The sequence below is a fragment of the Perissodus microlepis genome, chromosome 4 (assembly GCF_051167445.1).
Source record: "Perissodus microlepis isolate ML-2025 ecotype Zambia chromosome 4, ASM5116744v1, whole genome shotgun sequence".
In the NCBI taxonomy this organism is placed as follows: Eukaryota; Metazoa; Chordata; class Actinopteri; order Cichliformes; family Cichlidae; genus Perissodus; species Perissodus microlepis.
Genome location: NC_140464.1, coordinates 13,513,093 through 13,530,927, shown reverse-complemented (window position 1 = coordinate 13,530,927; position 17,835 = coordinate 13,513,093). Strand labels below are relative to the sequence as shown.

Genomic DNA, 17,835 nt, shown 5'->3' with positions numbered 1-17,835 from the left:
CGCTGGTGTAACAGTACTGCTGGTTGCTTACCATTGGTTGCCAGCGATACTCTGAGCTGATTCCAGGTTGCCAGGAAGATTCTGATGTGTTTTTCGTACCAGGTTTTGAGCGAAACTGCATACAAGAAAAAATCAAATAATTAATCCCTAGTGTAAAGATGTCAGCCGCGCAGGAGACCCGCAGTTCACATGGTACAGAAAATTAGAACATCAACATCAGCGGCGTTCACGTGTGGAAGAGATTTTCCTCTTTATGAATAATCAATCATTGTCTCCGTCCAGGTTAAAACAACTCACTCCTTGGCAGGCAGGTTCTTAAATTGCATTCTGCCAGCTATTTAACAATGACATTTCCGAGAACAGAGGTAATTAGGAGTTGCATGGAACTTTGTATCTCTTGTGCATGAGTCACGTAGTTGAAAAGGCTGCGAAGCACTGATGTAGACAGTTAAGTCAATACCTGCTTTCTGATTGCCGAGAAATTCAGCGATGCTGCCTTCCGTTAGCTCAGTGATGTTCAGAAACTTCTTCACTAGATCCCTCTGGAGTGCCAGGATTTCAGGAAGGTGCTTCACCAGTCGGATTTCTGCTTCCTATAAATAAATAATCAGTAATATTAATAATAATAATGATAGTAGTAGTGTTTTCAGATAAATTCCTGTTACGTACTCTTTGGGAAACTGTGGTTGAACTTTGTCTTGTAAGAGGTGCTTATTTGTATATGTTATATATGTTTTTTTCAAAATAGCCTTTTTTTGGCAAAAAAAGAAAAAAAGAAAATAAATACAGGATCCATGGAAACAAAAAAAAAAAAAAAATAACGCACTTACAAAAAGTACAGAAACTATACTGATGGATATGGATTAAAAGCTCTGAAACAGATTAAACCCAATGCAGTCGATGACACAATGTAGGAGGATCACCAACAGATTTTTTTTCCTTTCTTCAACATTACAAATGCATTTGATGTTGTAATTTTCTCACCCTATGGAGGAATCTCCAGAGGACCGGCAAGGTGTCTTTGCCATCATTTTGCGCCACGATGTGGGTGAGGCTCAACAGAGACACTTTCTCCCGGCAGCTCCACACGGCAGAAACATGGATCAGAGATTTTGGAGGAAGTGAAGCCAAGAAGAGCTGAGGATCTCCAAAAATTAGCTTCATGATTGGACTGGCAGAGATACGAGAGTCAGCCTGGATAAATGTGTTCACTTCCTTTAGCTGTCTATCCAAGTGCTGTGGAAGAGCAGGTGACATGTTATGTTATGCATAGATCTTGTATAAACATATGAGGCAAGTTGTACTGTTCTGGGAAAAAAAGGAGTAAAACTTTGAGTACCTTCAGATGTGGTGTGATAATGGCAGCGCTCATTTCAATTTCCCAGCCGTTTCGTGCTTCTTTGGTCGAGAGAAGATTGTCATACTGAACAGGCCCTGAAAGGAGAGTCAAGACTATTAAAAAAATCTTTTACTATGACTATTCTCAGTCTTTACAAATCTATAGATATTGACTTAAAAGCTCAAATTTTTTTCTCTCTTCTATGCTGGACTATACTGGACAGCTATTCAAAGTCCAATCGGATTGTTTGAGCTTTGTTATCAAAATGCTTCCGTAATTATTCACACAGGACTTCACTGGTATCTTATATTTGTAGAGAGCTGCAGTATTAGTGTAGCTTTTACTTACATCTTTGCTGCTGGTGTGGCTCCAGGAGGCTGTTGATGACCAGGTGAACAGTGCTGATTGTGTCGTCTGTCCCCTTACCCAGACTTCTGATGAGGTGTTTCATGTCCTTTCTCAGATGAGCGAGTAGAAACTGTCCTGCGTCTAGGACTTGAGGTTTGATAATGGCAGAAATAGACTAGAAGGAAAACAAAAGCGGATGACTCTCCACCTTTCTTACTACAAACAGTGGATTATAAACAGGCTTTTAACATTATCTTGATGGAGATTACTTGGATAATTTGTGGTTGCTGAAAAAGAGCACTTTCAAAAACTCCGTTCTGTTTGTGTTACCTGTGGTTGGCTGCAGGAACCAAGCAGCATGGCCATGTGAGTGAGCATGCGAATGATGGTGAAGGGAACGGGAGAAATGCTCTTGGTGTCCAGCATGTCTGGATTGTCTCTACGTCCGGGGTCGCCGAGGACGTGGCCTGTTTGAGTGCGGTCACCTCTGTCAGCAGACAATGAACAAATAAATACTGATGAATATGTTTATTTTGCTACTTTCCTCTTTCCACTTGAATTCTGTAGGACACTTACTGGACTTGCACAGGATGAAATCCTTGCACAGATGCGTGGTTAGTCCCTCCAATCACTGCACCACAATCTACACAATGACTTCTTTGCATGGGCTGGCCACACTAGAGGAATAGAAAGAGTTTCAAATAAATATGAAAGGGATACCAGCAAAAATAGACTTTTTAAAAATGGATTATGAATCCAACTGAAGCTAACATACCTCACCAATGGTGCAGGGGTGACCATTTGGACAGTCTGTGTTAAAAGTATAAAACAATATGACAAAGGTGTTTAGCACATCACCTCATATCATCACATTAGAGGTTTTTTGTCTTTTTAATAATACTTACGATACCACTGCAAGTGACCCATAGCTTGTTGAGCCACTGCTAACATGTCCTCCGGCATGGTGGGCAAGAAAGCCGCCTGTACCAACAGATGCATTCCATATATTTATTTTTTAAAAATATACCCAGGTTTTGATCACTTACAACAGCGATTATACATACCTGCATGTTTGCAGGTGTCATAGCTAGCTGCTTCAGTGGAGCCAAGATTCCTTGGTTTCCACAGAGCAAGACAGCAGCTAAGTGAACAGCCAAGTCCACCGACACACACTGGGCACCAGAAACCCCGCAGCGAAGAGCCAAGGGCCCGATCTGGTTGGTTACCAGAGACAGGGCAAAGGCCTTCACCTGCGGGCTGGGAAGGAATTTTGATTTCTTGATGTAGCTCATCAGGGCTTCGACTTGCTATTGGTAAAAATATACACAAATAATTAAATACTGAATGAAGACAAACTGAAAACTATAACTTAAAATAAGATGAGATGATGTTATTTTATTTAGTGTAACTGAATTAGAAAACCTACTTCAGGCTTGGGATGGAAGCTCGCATTGGTTTCTCTGTAGAGAGTGGTGACTTCTCGATACAATGCCAGAAGAAGATAAACTGTTTTCCACTGTGGTGGGCATTTGCACCGCTATAAAGACAAAGCAAAAGACCCACACCATTATGCACACAAATTTAGATTCCTGATTCTGAATTTCCACCAAGAAAACGATGCAACATTACCTCGCAAGCCTCATCCAGTCCATCCAGTTTGGCTTCCATAACTACTTTTGCAACAGCATTTCTGATGGTCTTGTAATCTTCCCCACACACGAGATACTGATCTATTGGTGTGACTTCTTCATCCTGGGTAGAGTGAAATGAAAATGAATTATTTTGAATAAAACTTTGAGTTTATCTTCTTTATAAGCTGAAAATCAAACGGTTGCTAAGCGAACCTTTTGCTGAATTTCCTTAGGAAAGATCCAACTCATTTGATCCGATTTGAGGAGCTTCTTGACAAACTCTACTCCATACTGACTGCACATCTTACGGATCAAATAGACCCGATACCAGTCATTTCCACTCCGCCTACACAAGTCTATGACGCTGGTTAGGAAAGCTGTGCTTCCATTCTGGCCAACTTCTCGGGATCCTGGTATCAAATAAAATCAAAGTAATGTGTTTGTAAAAAGGAGAACATTCCTGACACATTGTAGGAGTATGACACACAATAAGAGTGTGTAACTCATTAAAAATACGCACCTGGAGCTCTCAGTTTTTCCACAAACATGCTCACTGCCATATCCAGGTCCATACGCACTCTGGCCACCTGCTGCAGGTACTCTACAGTGGCCGTTTCAGAAAGCTGATCACGAGACTGCAAGAAATCAGTCAAGAAGGCGCTTTCATCCTGCAGACATGCCTGCTGGTCTGCAGTGGACCTGAACTGCATCCTTTCAAACATGGAATCCTAGAAAAATAAACATTTAAAAAAGGCATTTTAATAAAATCCACAATCAAATCCACATGCAGCTTCTGTGTTAGCGCATACCTCCAAGCAGTTAATGTACAAGGTGTAGAGCTCAGTTTTATCCATCTCCTCCAAGATGTTGCTCCGCTCAACTGCTGTCAGATGCTGCTGCAGGTACTCTTTAACATCATCAAAGCTTCAAAAAGAGTCAAGGTTAAACACAAATTAGAAACTGCACTGCGCAGACATAATAAGACCTCATGCAATAACCAAAAAAAAGGGAGGAAAGAAAAGGGACCTCACCTGTACTTCAGAAGAAGTTTGAGCACTACTGACCGCACCACCGGATTTTTATCCACAGAGTCGTCAAACGGAGAAAGCGCCTTTGTCAAAATCTGCTTATTGCCTAAAAATACATAAATCTATTTAGAACTAACAAAACATATAGTTGTACATGGATGTGTTTCACATACATGGTGGAAAGAAAGTAATAGAGTACCTCTCAGAATTGGGACAGCGCCGGGCTCCACCATGAGAAATGACAGCAAATGAAGAATGACAGCTGAGCAGGGTGGAGAGTTGTCCTTGAAACACACAGTCGACACCAGGTCTATGAAGAAAGCATTGCACTTGTTCCTGAACTGGGTGTGTTGTTTGATGGGAATCCTACATGAAAGAAGATTTACAAAAGTCACACAGATGTCTTAAAGCACATCACAAAACACATCTAATCAAAAACAAGGTACTTAAACGCAACATAACTAAACAGCAGCAAAAGGCAGATCAAAAATTTTTGTATTGTGTGGGAAGAATTGAATGATATCTTTGTTCATTACACATGGAAGGTTGGCCTTATTCACATATAGTTACCAACCTTATATCATCTGAGGGAACCAAGGGGAAGTCATCGTTAACTGGCTGAATGCAGAGAGGACAGTACATCTGTCCGGGCACCAACCACATTTTGATACAGGCTACACAGTAGATGTGTTCACATGGCAGGCAGAGCGGGTCCTGGGGGTCTCCCATACACACTGGGCACAGTGTAAGACCAAACCTGGGGGAAAAAAAACAAAAAACAATTATAACATTTACAAACAATTATAAATTCTGATGTTCAGTAGTGAAATAAACTATTAAAAGCTATGATATGAAACTGAAGTTAGACAGCCTCCTCCTGCTGCGCTTCCTTCTATATTCTAAGCCCCTAGATGCTAAAATAGGTCAATATAACAATAAATTGTTAAAAATAGTATCTTAGCTCCCAGCAAGAAAAAAAATGCTAATTTTTGGCCATTAAAACTTTGATTTCAGTTCATTCGTACCTTCTACAATCTTCTTAAAGCAACCAAATACAATGCTAAATGTGCCCAGAAGCGCTAAAGTACAGGATGAGAGATTCTGTTAACACACAACATGTATAAAAATCGATGTTTACCTGAAGATGCGTTCGATGGCTCCATCTTTGCAGATTTTGAGCAAACGAATTACTGCCTCGAACGTCTCCTGAGTTTTGAGGTCTGAGTTTTTTTCCAGTATCTTGAAGGGAGAGCAGAGGCAATACATGTTTATTATGGGTGAAGAAAAGACTGTGGTTATCGTGAAGAACGCTTTATGGTAATTATCTGTACTGTTAAAAAAAATTTAATACAAAGAACCCAGACGCACCTGGCCAAGCCGCCCAGTGTTCTCCAAAACTAAAGGAGACAGTTTCTTCTCCAGCTCCTCTATTCCCAGTAACATGTGCTCCACAAACAGAGACAGAGAAAATATCCGATTCCATCCAGCTCTAAAAGACATAAAACAAATAACCTTTCAATGCAGCTCAAGTGGTTACCTAAAGACAAACTAAAAACCTCAGACTTGTGATGATTTGGACATTTTTTCCTTAAGCTTTACTTACTGAACTCTCTTGGCGATTATCTTGCTTCTCTCTCCATAACGTCTCACGCTGTCCTCTGAGCAGATTAACTCAATAGCAACCTGGATTTTTTTCACCTGCCTGAGCCAGGCTTGTCTTCGGGCATCTGTGTTCAAGTCTATGGGCTCCAGGTACTCCACACATGCAAACCCAGCATACACATCGAGTACCTTGGAGACAGGAGAACAAAACCAAAAAGAAATAATTACAAAACCCAAAACAAAATTTAAAAAAAAAAAAAATAGAAGACTGTTGATGAGAAATTAAAAATCCTTCAAAGAAACAGAAAATAAAAACACTATGTAAATAAGGATTACCAGTTCAAACCCGTCTCTGGCATTAGGATTCATCAGGAGGTTTTGGGTCAACTGAGGTACAATGCACATCACTCTGCAGAGGTTCTGGAGCCGGTTTTTTAACTCATGATATGCAGCATGGACCCACGGAAGAGACGTCACCGCTTCAGTGTCACTGAGCTGCAACCGCAGTTCGTTAACACAAGAATTCAAAGCACCACACAGGAGCTAGAAAAATAAATAACATGCATTAGTATATACTGTCACACACAATCTTGCCAACATCAAATGAAAAACAAAATAAAAACAAAACAAAAAACCTGAAGATCTTCCGGAGAAGTGACATTCATTGTCATGGAGATGAAATCCTGAAGGTAGCGCTGGAAAAACTCAACCTGCATCTCTGGGTCTGCTTTCGCTATGTAGCGGCCGAGCGGTGTCTTCCAAAAGAACTTAACAAACTCTTTCTGAGTTTGCCCTGGAAGACATATGCATTTAATGTAAAAACAAAACAAACTAACAAACCAAAAACACAACATCACTATATAAATTATATAGTGGCTAAAACAAACCACTACCTTCATGTTGAAGTGCATGAACCCAGAGCTCTTCCAGGTAGTCCTTAATCCTCCAGCTGAATGGCATGCTGCAGCTCATGTTCTTATCTTGGGCAATGTAGTGCTGTACAAGGATGGTTCTCGTCTCAGAACTGTAAGCAGTTTAAAAAAGCAAAGTGAACATCAGACATCTTTAGGTACAAGAATGTACTTTTTTAAACAAAACAATTATTACACATTATTACATGCACAATAATTACATTATTAACAACACTTACGTGTGGTCTAGTGTTAGATGGGAGATTTCCAGCAGCTTTTCATTGCCAAAGATATCTAACCACAGCTTCTTAACAGATTCACCACAGTGGGTATCAAGCAGGAGGTCCATGTTTTGGTCACGGTCTATGAGCGAAACTAGATGCGCCAAGAGGGGGACGACCACAGCCTGAACACGCTTCCATAAGGTGTGTCTGTCATGAATGGAGAAAAAAAAGTTTACAGTGGTTTTCAAATAAATATAGGATAATACTGTATATTAAACTGCATATTACACAAGACCGAACCACTCACCTAAAGGTGCCTCCTTCTTGCAAGGCATCGATGTTTGAGGCCTCCTTGAGGACCCAGTTGCTCTTGATGGATGAGAAAGTGTTGCCGTCGTGAGTCACCAACAATGAGTGAAGATGCCGCTTCACCACTTGTAGGAATTCACCTGACAAATTCAGATAGAATAATTAGCATTAGCAAAAGCAAAAAACAAAAAAAGCAACAAGTACTGAAAAAAGTTTTGTTACTACCTGTTATTTCGTCATTGTCACTCAGGAGTGCCAGAAGGATCTCTACTCTCCGAGTACTGCGGAGACCACTTTCCACCTGGTCCCTCAGCATGGCTACTGCACTCTGCACACAGCTCCTCAGCAATGCTGTAGTGTCCACAACACTTTCCCAGGTCTGCAGAAGAAGAACACACTAGTTAAAATCTAGTGTTAAGATTAATCCCCAATAAAATAACATGTCATTCATGTAAGAAAACAATGTGATGACCATGCCGGGATTTATAGACTTACATTTTCCTCCTGCACAGTTTCCTCCTGTTCACTCTCAGAGTACATGTCATCAGTCTCCATGGCTTTAACAAAAATTTTGTAATTTAATACACAATACTGTAAAGTGAACAATATATATGGACATAATTTTATATAAATGATTTATCATTAACTAACCTTCAGCCTGAGGTGCCTTTGTTTCAAACATTTGACTGATTGTCATGTTTTGCAAAGTTTTGATGTCGGAAACAATGTCTTTAGAGCGTCTGAGATCATCAATATGAACTGATCTCCAGGGGCCTGTGAATATTAACATGTCTCAGCTTATTGTCCACTCTTTACACGACATAATAAAAATTATAGTCCATGTTGTATAAGCCTTACCGCCATGAAAGCCAATGTAAGAAGTCCCTCCTTCCATTCTTGGCAGTCTGGTGATGAAGTACACAAACACCTTTCTACCTGTGTTCTCCTGGGTTATCTTATTGATTTCATTAATCGATGAATATCTGGAAATGAACAGTAAAAGTTAATATGGCCAAACCACACGGTAGCTAAAAGCCCACAAAAAAAAAGTGTTCAACCTACTTTGCAGATGCAATGAGGTTGGCGCTGAGACTGGCTTCATCAAAATCACTCTGGACGATGAGGACCCTGTTGCTGCTGCTTTTATTCTCAGCTGTGAGGAAGTTCCTACAAGACGAGAAGGACTTGGTTTGTACACTGTAACACATCTCAAGATCATAGTCAGTTATTCTCATGCAATATTTGCTTCTAAACATATTCTAAAAATGTAAATGTCAAAATGTGCCAATAGATTAAAACAATCACAATAATCTTTAAATTCAGTAACAAAGGGATATGTCTCATTAGTTAGATATTACAACTAGTCTATCACTGTTCTTACTAGGACATGTGTTTCACAGCTTCTATTGTACTTTATTGTGTGAATGTAAAAAAAGAGTAAAATTATACATTCCCTAGATAAACAAACCTTATCTTCTTCAAGAAGGAGTGCTCTGTGTCAAACTGCTGGAGTGAGAGAAGCTCAACACTGTGCAACATCCTCTCCAATGGTTCGAGGTCAAAAGCAGTCAAAAGTCTGGAGAATGTTGTCACCTGAAGTGTAAAATTACAATTAGACCGTATGTTTTTGTGTTTGTGTGTATATAAAATTGTCAAATTTAGTTACCTCTGTGAAGAAGGAGCAAGAATGGGCCTCCTGTCTTATGTGAGCAAGTATGTAGTCAGCCAAACAGCTGTTACTCTGCTCTTCAAAGTACATCCTGGCCAGATATTCACTTTCCACTTTTGGAAGGGCTGTACTGTCCAACCTTACCACAGAGTCTGGTGTAGCACATTTGAGCAGTATGAGTTTAGCCTCGTCGAGCATTCTCCTCTCAGAATCTGAGATTTCTAAACTGTCCTTCTGGTTCTCTATTACTTGGAGAACTACAGAAGCACATGTGTCTGAGTGGTACCCAATGAATACGTCTGGGGGTTTGTATTTGTATGTCTGAGCTGCCGCTGCATGTTGGCTGCTGAGAGTTACAAAAAGCTGGACCCACTTCTCCAGTTCCTCCACCATCCTCTTCTGCTCAGTTTTCAGAACAGTCTGGATGTCCAGGTAGTGCTTCTCCAGCCTGTTAATGAGAGGTATTGGGAACTGTTTGTAGACCACTTCTCTTTCCTCAATGACGATTAGCCGGAAGTCTTTGTGAACCCTGCATTTTACACGATGGGTTCCCAGTCCAAGGTCCACATATTTCTGCCCTCCCAAGCAAACATAGTATTGGTTGAGGGCATCGTAGAGACTTTCATAGAGGTTCTGCAAGTTTAAGAGCACAACCGTTTGTCCTGTTTCCATGCATATCTTTACTCTGTTGATGTTGCGACAGATCTGGGTATACTCTTGGTCTTTTGGGAAGCTGGAACCAAAGATAATTTCTGGTTGACCACTTTCTGAAAAGAAGGACTGCTGCAGGATCTGCAGGGCTGCATAGTTTTTAGTTAGCACCAGGAGGTATCGACATTCTTCTTCCTGTCCAACTGCTTCAATGTTTTCTCTCACAAACTCAATGGTACTGATGTTCTCTAGGTTTGGTGCAATCCCCAGTCTCTTGGTGAAGACAGTAACTGGATCTACATTATCCTTGCCACTGAAATTTCTCAGCACTGCTTTGACGGTTTCCTCTGGTGTGGGCTTTCGCTTAGAAGCCTTGGCGACCGCAAAGATCATCTTTATCAAGCTGTAGTAGTCACGTAAGCCAAAAAATCCTTTGCCTTGTTTGCGGCAGATGTTCAAGTAGGCTCTTGCAAAAGGTTGGAAGAAATCCCTGACCTTCTCCAGAACCACTGCATCAGAGGAGCAGATTCCTTTAGCACTTTCAATAAGTTCCCTCTCGTCAGGGTCCCCACGGGACACAAAAATGCCTCGGTTCATTTTTGCAGGGTCCAGTGCCCAGTTGGAGATTCCAATAAATCCAACCTTTTTGTGTGGTAGTGGCTCATCGTCAATGCATCCCTCCTCCAGCAATGGATGAAGAGTTTTCAGCGGCATCTTTGGAGAGTCCTCTGCAAGCCCAATCTCATCAAGAACCACAACTGAGATATACTCATTCAGGTTTTTACCTTCCTGAAAGCGTCCACATTGCTTAAATGTATTAATGATGCCTTCTGGTGTTGAGTGAGGGCTACACTGGAAGGACACCAAGTGAATCTGTTTGAGCTTTTTGTACAGGTCAGAATGAGCAGCTTGACCCTGCATTGCATCTGCCACCAAAGTTTTAGACAGAGATTTTGAACTTCCAGGTTTGCCCACGAGGAAAAGAGGGATTCTCAGTTCAATGCAGAGAACCATCATGAAGACGTTCTCTTTCAGGGCACTATTTCTTGCAATTGTATCCCCCATTGGCACACCACTCAAAAGTAAATCCTGCATGAGTGAGATTTCCTGCATCACCTTTAATGGACTGTATAATGCTGGAAGACTTTTGCTGATTTTCTGCCTGTATTTATCCTTATTTTCTAAACAGGCATGGTAACACACTCCAATGGCCATGACTAGAGACCAGAGAACAGGGTCTCGGCTCTCGGGCCATTTTAGACGCATTTCAACCTTCTCAACATTTCTATCATTCTCAAACTTTTTAAGCTCCGCAAAAAACATTTCATGGTTGTCACAGAACCAAACAAAAGCTTGCATGCAACGTTCAACATCTCTCAGGCTGACGAAGCTGCATTCATCATTTCTCGCACGCATGTACTTCTGTGAAGATGAAAGTACATCAGTGATCCACTTGATATGACATTCATCAATGGCTTTTTTTTCAGCAACTCTTTGTACAATCTGCTGGATGTATATTTTCTCTGTGTGATCATTTAACTGCCCGAAGTCCCATACCAGGGGAATCATGCTTGGTGGCAGTGCTTGAACTCTATACACCAACTGGCGGAGAGGAATAGATCCAAGTTTTTCGTCCGCCTCTTCTGCTCGAACTCGGTACCCAAGGCCTGCAGATTCCAACCTTTGAATCATCTCATCTGTGTGTTTTCGGTAAGGATTGCATGCAGCAATAATCTGCAACCCAGTGTTGGCTGTCAAACTTTCCCCCTTTACAGTCTTATCACAGAGGACCTCCTTAATACTGCTGATGGCCTCTGTAGTGTTGGCCTCATCAAAAAACAGAACAGAGTCGAACCCATAGTCGAGTTTGTTGATTGAAGCAATGTCTTCTGCTTCTCTCACTTTGGTGTAGATCATCTCTGAAGTTGTCCCTCCATGCACCTTGACAAGTTTCATGTTCTCAGTGGCCACTCCACTCCTCCGGAGTTCACAAAGGAATTTGATGAGCCTTGTTTTACCACACCCTGTTTCTCCCATGATAATGACAGGGATGCCACATCTGAACCGCATGTGGATTGCGAGCATCTTCAATATGTTGTCAGTTGTAAGCTCATAAGTTTCATCTGGATCAAGAGGCCACTGGATACCAAGAACACTACAGATTCGCTCTATTTTCTCTGCTCTTGGAAGGCGATCAAAGTCAATGTTGAAGGGGACTCTTTGCAGCTTTAGACCTTCATACAATGCCCTTGTCATGACATTTCTTTTAATCACCCTGTTAGAGGTTGGGTCAATGGCATCAACAAAGTTCTGCTCATTGAGCTGAAGATGGAAACCAATAAAGGTCATGGACACATGGTCATCATTAAAGAATATGTATGGATGTGGTTCTGTTTCCCATCTTTTCCTGATAAGAAAAGGAGCCAGGTCTTCATCTCTGACACCAGCCAGATCGATTTCCAGCCTGCCAGGACTCTGGTCAGAAATGCTGAGTGATGGAGAGGCAAAATCCTTTGCCATCAGAATCATGAAATCTACCACAAAGGTTTTGAATCCGGTTAGTGTGTCCCCAGTGAAAGTGACATCACAAAAAACAGACGTCTCACAGTCTTTCAGCTGAAGGTTGAGAAACCATGCAAAATTTCTTAGTTCAGCCCAGGATGGATCCATTATGCCACAAAACATGAGAAGCATCTGAAGACATTCAACATGTGTCCCCTCAACACCGTTATAAGCGAATACATCTAGATTAATGTGGTTATGAAACCGTGTGAGATACTGGTACGGTCTCTGAAAAGCCTCGCTCCTAAATTCTTCATCATCCATCAGTGGGTCATCATTGCTCACAATGGTGGGATCTTCTTGCTTCCTCATCCCTAGCATTAGTACCTCTTTGGGTGGCCGGCAGAAAATATTTGGGAACACATCAATGAATGAGCTTTTGATTTTTTGAGTCTATACAAAAAGAAAACAAAAACACAACTCAAGGTAAAGAACAGTTTGAAATCAGATAACAAATCATGAATGTTTGTGTTCATAAAAACTCTAACCTGAAGTGAAACATTTCTGCCCGACTTCACAGTGGGCTCCAAAATTTCTACAAGGTACAGTTGCTTGTTATTGCACTTCCACATCTTTCCCTCTGAGTCCAGCAAGTATCGCAAAATCAACAGTTTGAAGAGGAACTCATGCAGGCCTTTCTGGACCTTTTCCAAAACAAACACAGTCATTTCACATTTTATGTACGCTGCAAAGACATGTCATATTGAAAAGGTTAGATTACGTTAAACAATCCATTGATTGCCGATTACCGATGATGTGACGTCAAAATGGAACACAGTCAGTTCTTTCCTTCTAGGGGCGTCCAACAGTGATTGAAGGATGACATTCTCATCAACATTAGGCTCAATCAGGCGAATGCATTTCATCACTGATGATTTTTTGGTTGATCTCTTCAGTTTTTCATACAGCCTTCTGATGTAAAGCGATTTTCCTGCAATTTCAAAAGATCATATGGCACGTTTGAATTTTGATAAATAACTTTTTAACCATTAGTAACAGTAAATAGCACCTATACATACCAACACCAGCCCTTGTGGCTGAAATGACACCAACGCAGAGTCTGTCCTTAAACGCAGCTGCGGCACTGCACTCATCTGCTGGGACGGCATAGTGCTTTTGCAGGTAACTCTGGATTCTTGCCAAAGGTTCCTGTGGAACCATGTGCAATCTGTACTGGCTGAAGGCTGATGGAAGGTAGGTATGTTCCCTTTCTGAGCTGCAAATGATAACAAGTCTATAATCCTTCCTACTCTGCATTTTCATTCGCTGAAAAAAGTTCTCAGCTTTAGAGCTCACATCATAAGGGAGGAGATCTCCATACAGTAAACAGTATATCTTCTGTCCTCTGTAGCCTGTGCTGAGACAGCGTCTGAGAAATAGCTCCACCTGTTCGTATGGTGTCGTGGAGTTGCATAAGAGGACTTCATCATACGTGGGAAGTGTCTCATTTTCACTGCTCATGTAAATGGAAATGCAAGATGACAACACCTCATCATGTGGGCAAACAATGAGGTTTGGGTTTCCAACAGCCAGACCTCTGGGAACATGTCTATTTATGAAATTCCCTGTGTCATCGTCAGAAATGTCTTCTTCTTGACTCTCGTTGTGTTTGTTGGCCAGGATATCCAACAGTCTTCCAAGATTTTTTATATCAAGAATGTGGGGGAGAAAATTTCTCATGTCTTTCATATAAGCATTCCATATGTGATCAAATTTTGGTAAACCCTCTGCCTGTTCTACGAGACTTGCCAGAGGACCCATTTGGCTGGTGAAGTCTGGGTCTTCCCCCTCACTGCTTTGCACCACAACAAAGGTCTGAAACTCAATGTCCTCATTTTGCTCTTCTGGTTTTTTGAGGATTTCATACTGAAGTTCATGCCAAACTTCCCTCAAATCTGAGTACGTGCAGTTTGGCTTGATGAAAGAGAGCATCATGAGAACCTGGTCTTCTACATTGGTAACATTTTGCAAAGTCAGCTTGTTGCATAGGTAGACAATCTGTTCAGCTGTGTAGTAGTTAAGATAGTAATGCTGGGATCTCTGTTTGTCTACAAAATCCATCCAGAAGTCAAGACATTTCTCCATTTTCTTGCAAAGTTCAGGAAGCTTCTCTTCTACGCTGCCCTCCACAATGACACTGATAACACTGTCCAAGTTGAAATCCATCATAATGCTGGGTGCCTGACTTTTGGAACAACAGTTGATTTGCACTTCCCAGTGCCTGAACAGTGGATTCCCAGCAGTGTAAAGAGCAATGAATGCCTCAGCTAGTCTTTGAACGCTGGCAAAAACCTGAAAAACAGAAACAAGCTCAGAGTCAGCTGCAAATAAATAAGTTCAAAAAGCATACAAAGTTACACCAGTTTCATTGTGGAATCAGTTTCGCTGTCAAGCATAAGTCTATGATCATATAGCTGCACATTTATGTAGTAAATAGCTCTTCTCTTTCTTTTTTATAAATTTTGAATGCAATGCACTAAAGGTTTGAAATGGTAGTATATCCCAAAATTGACCTATACATCACCACATTTTTATCAAATAAATCTGAAGAGAGTTATCTGGATTTTTTGGACATGTCTTCACATGTACTGTAAATTGTAGGACCTAATTTTAATAGGTCTATATCATCTAGATATTAGCTTTTGACATTATGGATTATTGAGCATTATTGATGATGTAGATAATTTTATCAATTTAAAATAATATTTACTAAATATATTATCTGAATTATTGGAATCTCAGATACCGAAAAGGAAAATATTGCAACGTACCTCTGCAAAATAATCAACTTCACATTGCCCTTGATCCCCTTTCCCAGACATGAGCATGAGTTTATTCTGCAGCTCCCTCAAGTCCTCAAGGGAATAGCAGCGCATCTGCTGACCGTCATCATGCTCCTCTGGAATCTGCAGCTTCAGGGCAGTGTCAAGACTCAACTAGATCAGGGGGGAAAAAAAAGAAATTCTCATGCATATATTTGGAGACTCTTTGTCTCACATCTTAGTGTAACATGTGTGCTGTACTGATCTAGGGATGCAATCAACTTTCATTGCATTATTTACCTTTTTTACATTTTGTGCATTGATCAAGTAGATACCCTTGTTATTGATGGTTGATGCTAAGGAGAGGGATGACAGTTCCACTGATCCATGACTGTCCTTCACAGTCTTCAACCAGTCCAAATGACGTGCACTGTCCCGCTGTAAGAAAATATACTCTTCATAATTGTGTTGTGTTTCAGTTTCCCTTTCATAAGATTAGCCTTTACCTCAATAACCCTGCTGTAAGACACTAACATTCATATCAAAGCCTTCATGGCCATCCTGATCATATTTTTGCTTTAAGTGTTCGGAGGGATCTTCTCACCAGTTTTTTGGGTAGGTTGCTGTCATTCTCCAAAGCCCTCCAGAGCTTCTTGAGCACCTCTCTGAAGGCTTTAAAACCAGAGTCTGGTTTTAGCTCATAAAGCAATGAAGAGTAGCCAAGAACTGCATCATGGAAGCACGCAACACGATCCACATCCATATCATTCTCTCCCGCAGAGATAGAAGCCAGGTCAACAAACACTTTTAACTCATTGATATCTGCAAAATACATTTAAATAAGCAGAAATAGGGTGGTGGTTAGTGGTTGGTGACATTGATTTATATCAGGACTGTTCTGAATTTGAAGCTGCTGGTAGGCTGGGGCCTTTCTATGTTGAGTTTGCATGTTCTCCCAGCGATTGTGTGAATATTCTCTGGGTCTTCCAGCCTCCTGCCACAGGTCATGAACATGCATGGTAGGTTAACTGGTGATCTTAAACTGGTATGGATGTAAATGTGAGCATATAGGGTTGTCTAACCTGCATACCTGCTTCCTGCAACACAATCCTGGTAACCTTGGTGTTGTGCAGCCAATTTTTTCCTTTGTGACTTTAGAGAACCAATCTAATTTCGAGAGGTTTCTAACTGTACGTAGCATTACAAAGTGTAAGATGAAGTCATTGCCATAAGAAAATGAAGCATTCATTTATTTCTTGCAGTAGACACTCCCATAGTTGTCAGTAGTTACAAAGGAAATTTAAAAAAAAATGTTCAGCACACTACTACAGCCATGCTCCAATGGATATTGCAGCATAGCTGTAGTAGTGTGCAATGGATAGACATTAACAAGAAAATGCATAACTACACTTACCTTCAAGGGCATCCTTCACCCATGTCACAAAGTGTCCCCTTAGTTCCAGTTCCTGCAGACACAGCCTGCGGGGTTCGGTTATGTCCACTAGAACAGTCTTTGCCTGCATCAACTCATTGTCAATCCGGCTGAGTGGCTCTTTCTGAAAGTCTATATCGTTCTGAGTGGTGGGGAGACAGGAAAACTAGAGTTACATTCTAACCATGGAAATATGATCAGAGACACTCTTCACAGGGAGCCTTAAATTAAAACGTGCTAAACTGTTTAAAATGAAGTAAAACAAAGAACTGTGCTGTTATGTTCCATCTATTATGTATATCCATCATTAAATACAACAACTCAAAGCTTGTGTGGAACGCAAAATAGCTTTTTAGATTGATAATCTTTTATACACAAAGCTACTTACAACTTCTGTGAGTGTCTCCAGAACTCCGAAGTCACCTTGAAGACCAAGTGTCTCTTTGACTTTCATGATTACTTGAGCTGAAGTCACAGCGAGATGAAGTTCGTGGTACTGCTCGATCTGTTGAACCCTGCTGTTGATCCATTGTTTGTCCCTTGATTTATTAATTCTGCACATGATGTCTAAGTCTTTTGCAAGATCTTCATACTTGCCCTTGAAAGCTTTAAAAAACTGGTTAACGTCTTCAAGCTTTATAGTGCCGTCCTTCAGGCAAGTGTAGATATCTTTATAATGGTTGTAGCAATCTATGAAAATGTCATCATGTATCATTTGTAGTGTATCCCTAATGTCCGCTACCTGATGCTCATCAGGATTGTCTTCCATTTCTTCATTGGCCAGGAACTTGGCTTGTTTGTCCCAACACATTTTGAAGACAATACTGTCGTTGAATGTGTATAAATCCTCTGCCATGTTTCTAATTTTTTCGTCCAGATTGAAGAAGGTGACAATACCAGTTATTGGGGAGGGCATCTGGTCAAACTGATGAACCTCCATGAAATGGTCCAAAGGTGTGGTCATAATGTTGACTTGTTGGTTTCCTTCCAGTTCATCAACATCAACTATTATGGAAATTAATATGGATGTTAATAATTAAGACTGATAGTTAAGACTAATGGCACAAACTCAGTCAACATACCTGTCATGTGTTCCTCAAGTTGATGGCTCTTAGTTAAGAGAACATCTACAAGCTCCTTTTCATGATATACAGCTTTTACTTCATCTTCTCTGCACTTCAACAGCCTCTTCATTCTGTCATGATCCTTGTATTGCCCATTCTCAGAGAGGCAGTCTGTTAGTATCAAGTCAAAAACATCAATAATTATGATTACTATTAGACAACTGTACACTATACACACTTAATTTTTCAAAATAACTCTGAAGACATCTGTGATGGCAAATTACCGATCTTCAGCAGTTCTAA

General features: G+C 40.8%; 1 protein-coding gene across 1 annotated transcript in view; it reads right to left on the bottom strand.

Annotated features, from left to right (window-relative positions):
* The window catches only part of LOC146388535 (E3 ubiquitin-protein ligase rnf213-alpha-like), a 41,491-nt gene that overhangs the window by 2,782 nt on the left and 20,874 nt on the right, over positions 1–17,835 (bottom strand). Inside the window, exons 18-60 of the mRNA XM_084925907.1 lie at positions 17,817–17,835; positions 17,551–17,703; positions 16,857–17,473; positions 16,451–16,610; positions 15,641–15,858; positions 15,337–15,474; positions 15,046–15,210; positions 13,294–14,566; positions 13,024–13,205; positions 12,763–12,918; positions 9,059–12,667; positions 8,861–8,985; positions 8,455–8,559; positions 8,251–8,375; positions 8,044–8,166; positions 7,888–7,949; positions 7,618–7,771; positions 7,391–7,532; positions 7,099–7,290; positions 6,842–6,972; positions 6,584–6,741; positions 6,285–6,491; positions 5,950–6,137; positions 5,715–5,835; positions 5,485–5,585; positions 4,921–5,103; positions 4,546–4,712; positions 4,350–4,452; positions 4,128–4,242; positions 3,839–4,046; positions 3,532–3,728; positions 3,317–3,439; positions 3,114–3,224; positions 2,752–2,994; positions 2,593–2,668; positions 2,463–2,497; positions 2,264–2,364; positions 2,018–2,174; positions 1,688–1,862; positions 1,340–1,434; positions 985–1,236; positions 461–593; positions 32–115 (exon numbers count right to left, since the gene is read on the bottom strand). The exon at positions 17,817–17,835 is cut by the window's right edge and continues 155 nt beyond it. Of these exons, the coding sequence (XP_084782033.1) occupies positions 32–115; positions 461–593; positions 985–1,236; positions 1,340–1,434; positions 1,688–1,862; positions 2,018–2,174; positions 2,264–2,364; positions 2,463–2,497; positions 2,593–2,668; positions 2,752–2,994; positions 3,114–3,224; positions 3,317–3,439; positions 3,532–3,728; positions 3,839–4,046; positions 4,128–4,242; positions 4,350–4,452; positions 4,546–4,712; positions 4,921–5,103; positions 5,485–5,585; positions 5,715–5,835; positions 5,950–6,137; positions 6,285–6,491; positions 6,584–6,741; positions 6,842–6,972; positions 7,099–7,290; positions 7,391–7,532; positions 7,618–7,771; positions 7,888–7,949; positions 8,044–8,166; positions 8,251–8,375; positions 8,455–8,559; positions 8,861–8,985; positions 9,059–12,667; positions 12,763–12,918; positions 13,024–13,205; positions 13,294–14,566; positions 15,046–15,210; positions 15,337–15,474; positions 15,641–15,858; positions 16,451–16,610; positions 16,857–17,473; positions 17,551–17,703; positions 17,817–17,835 (11,182 nt within the window). The remainder of the gene's footprint in view (positions 1–31; positions 116–460; positions 594–984; positions 1,237–1,339; positions 1,435–1,687; positions 1,863–2,017; positions 2,175–2,263; positions 2,365–2,462; positions 2,498–2,592; positions 2,669–2,751; positions 2,995–3,113; positions 3,225–3,316; positions 3,440–3,531; positions 3,729–3,838; positions 4,047–4,127; positions 4,243–4,349; positions 4,453–4,545; positions 4,713–4,920; positions 5,104–5,484; positions 5,586–5,714; positions 5,836–5,949; positions 6,138–6,284; positions 6,492–6,583; positions 6,742–6,841; positions 6,973–7,098; positions 7,291–7,390; positions 7,533–7,617; positions 7,772–7,887; positions 7,950–8,043; positions 8,167–8,250; positions 8,376–8,454; positions 8,560–8,860; positions 8,986–9,058; positions 12,668–12,762; positions 12,919–13,023; positions 13,206–13,293; positions 14,567–15,045; positions 15,211–15,336; positions 15,475–15,640; positions 15,859–16,450; positions 16,611–16,856; positions 17,474–17,550; positions 17,704–17,816) is intronic.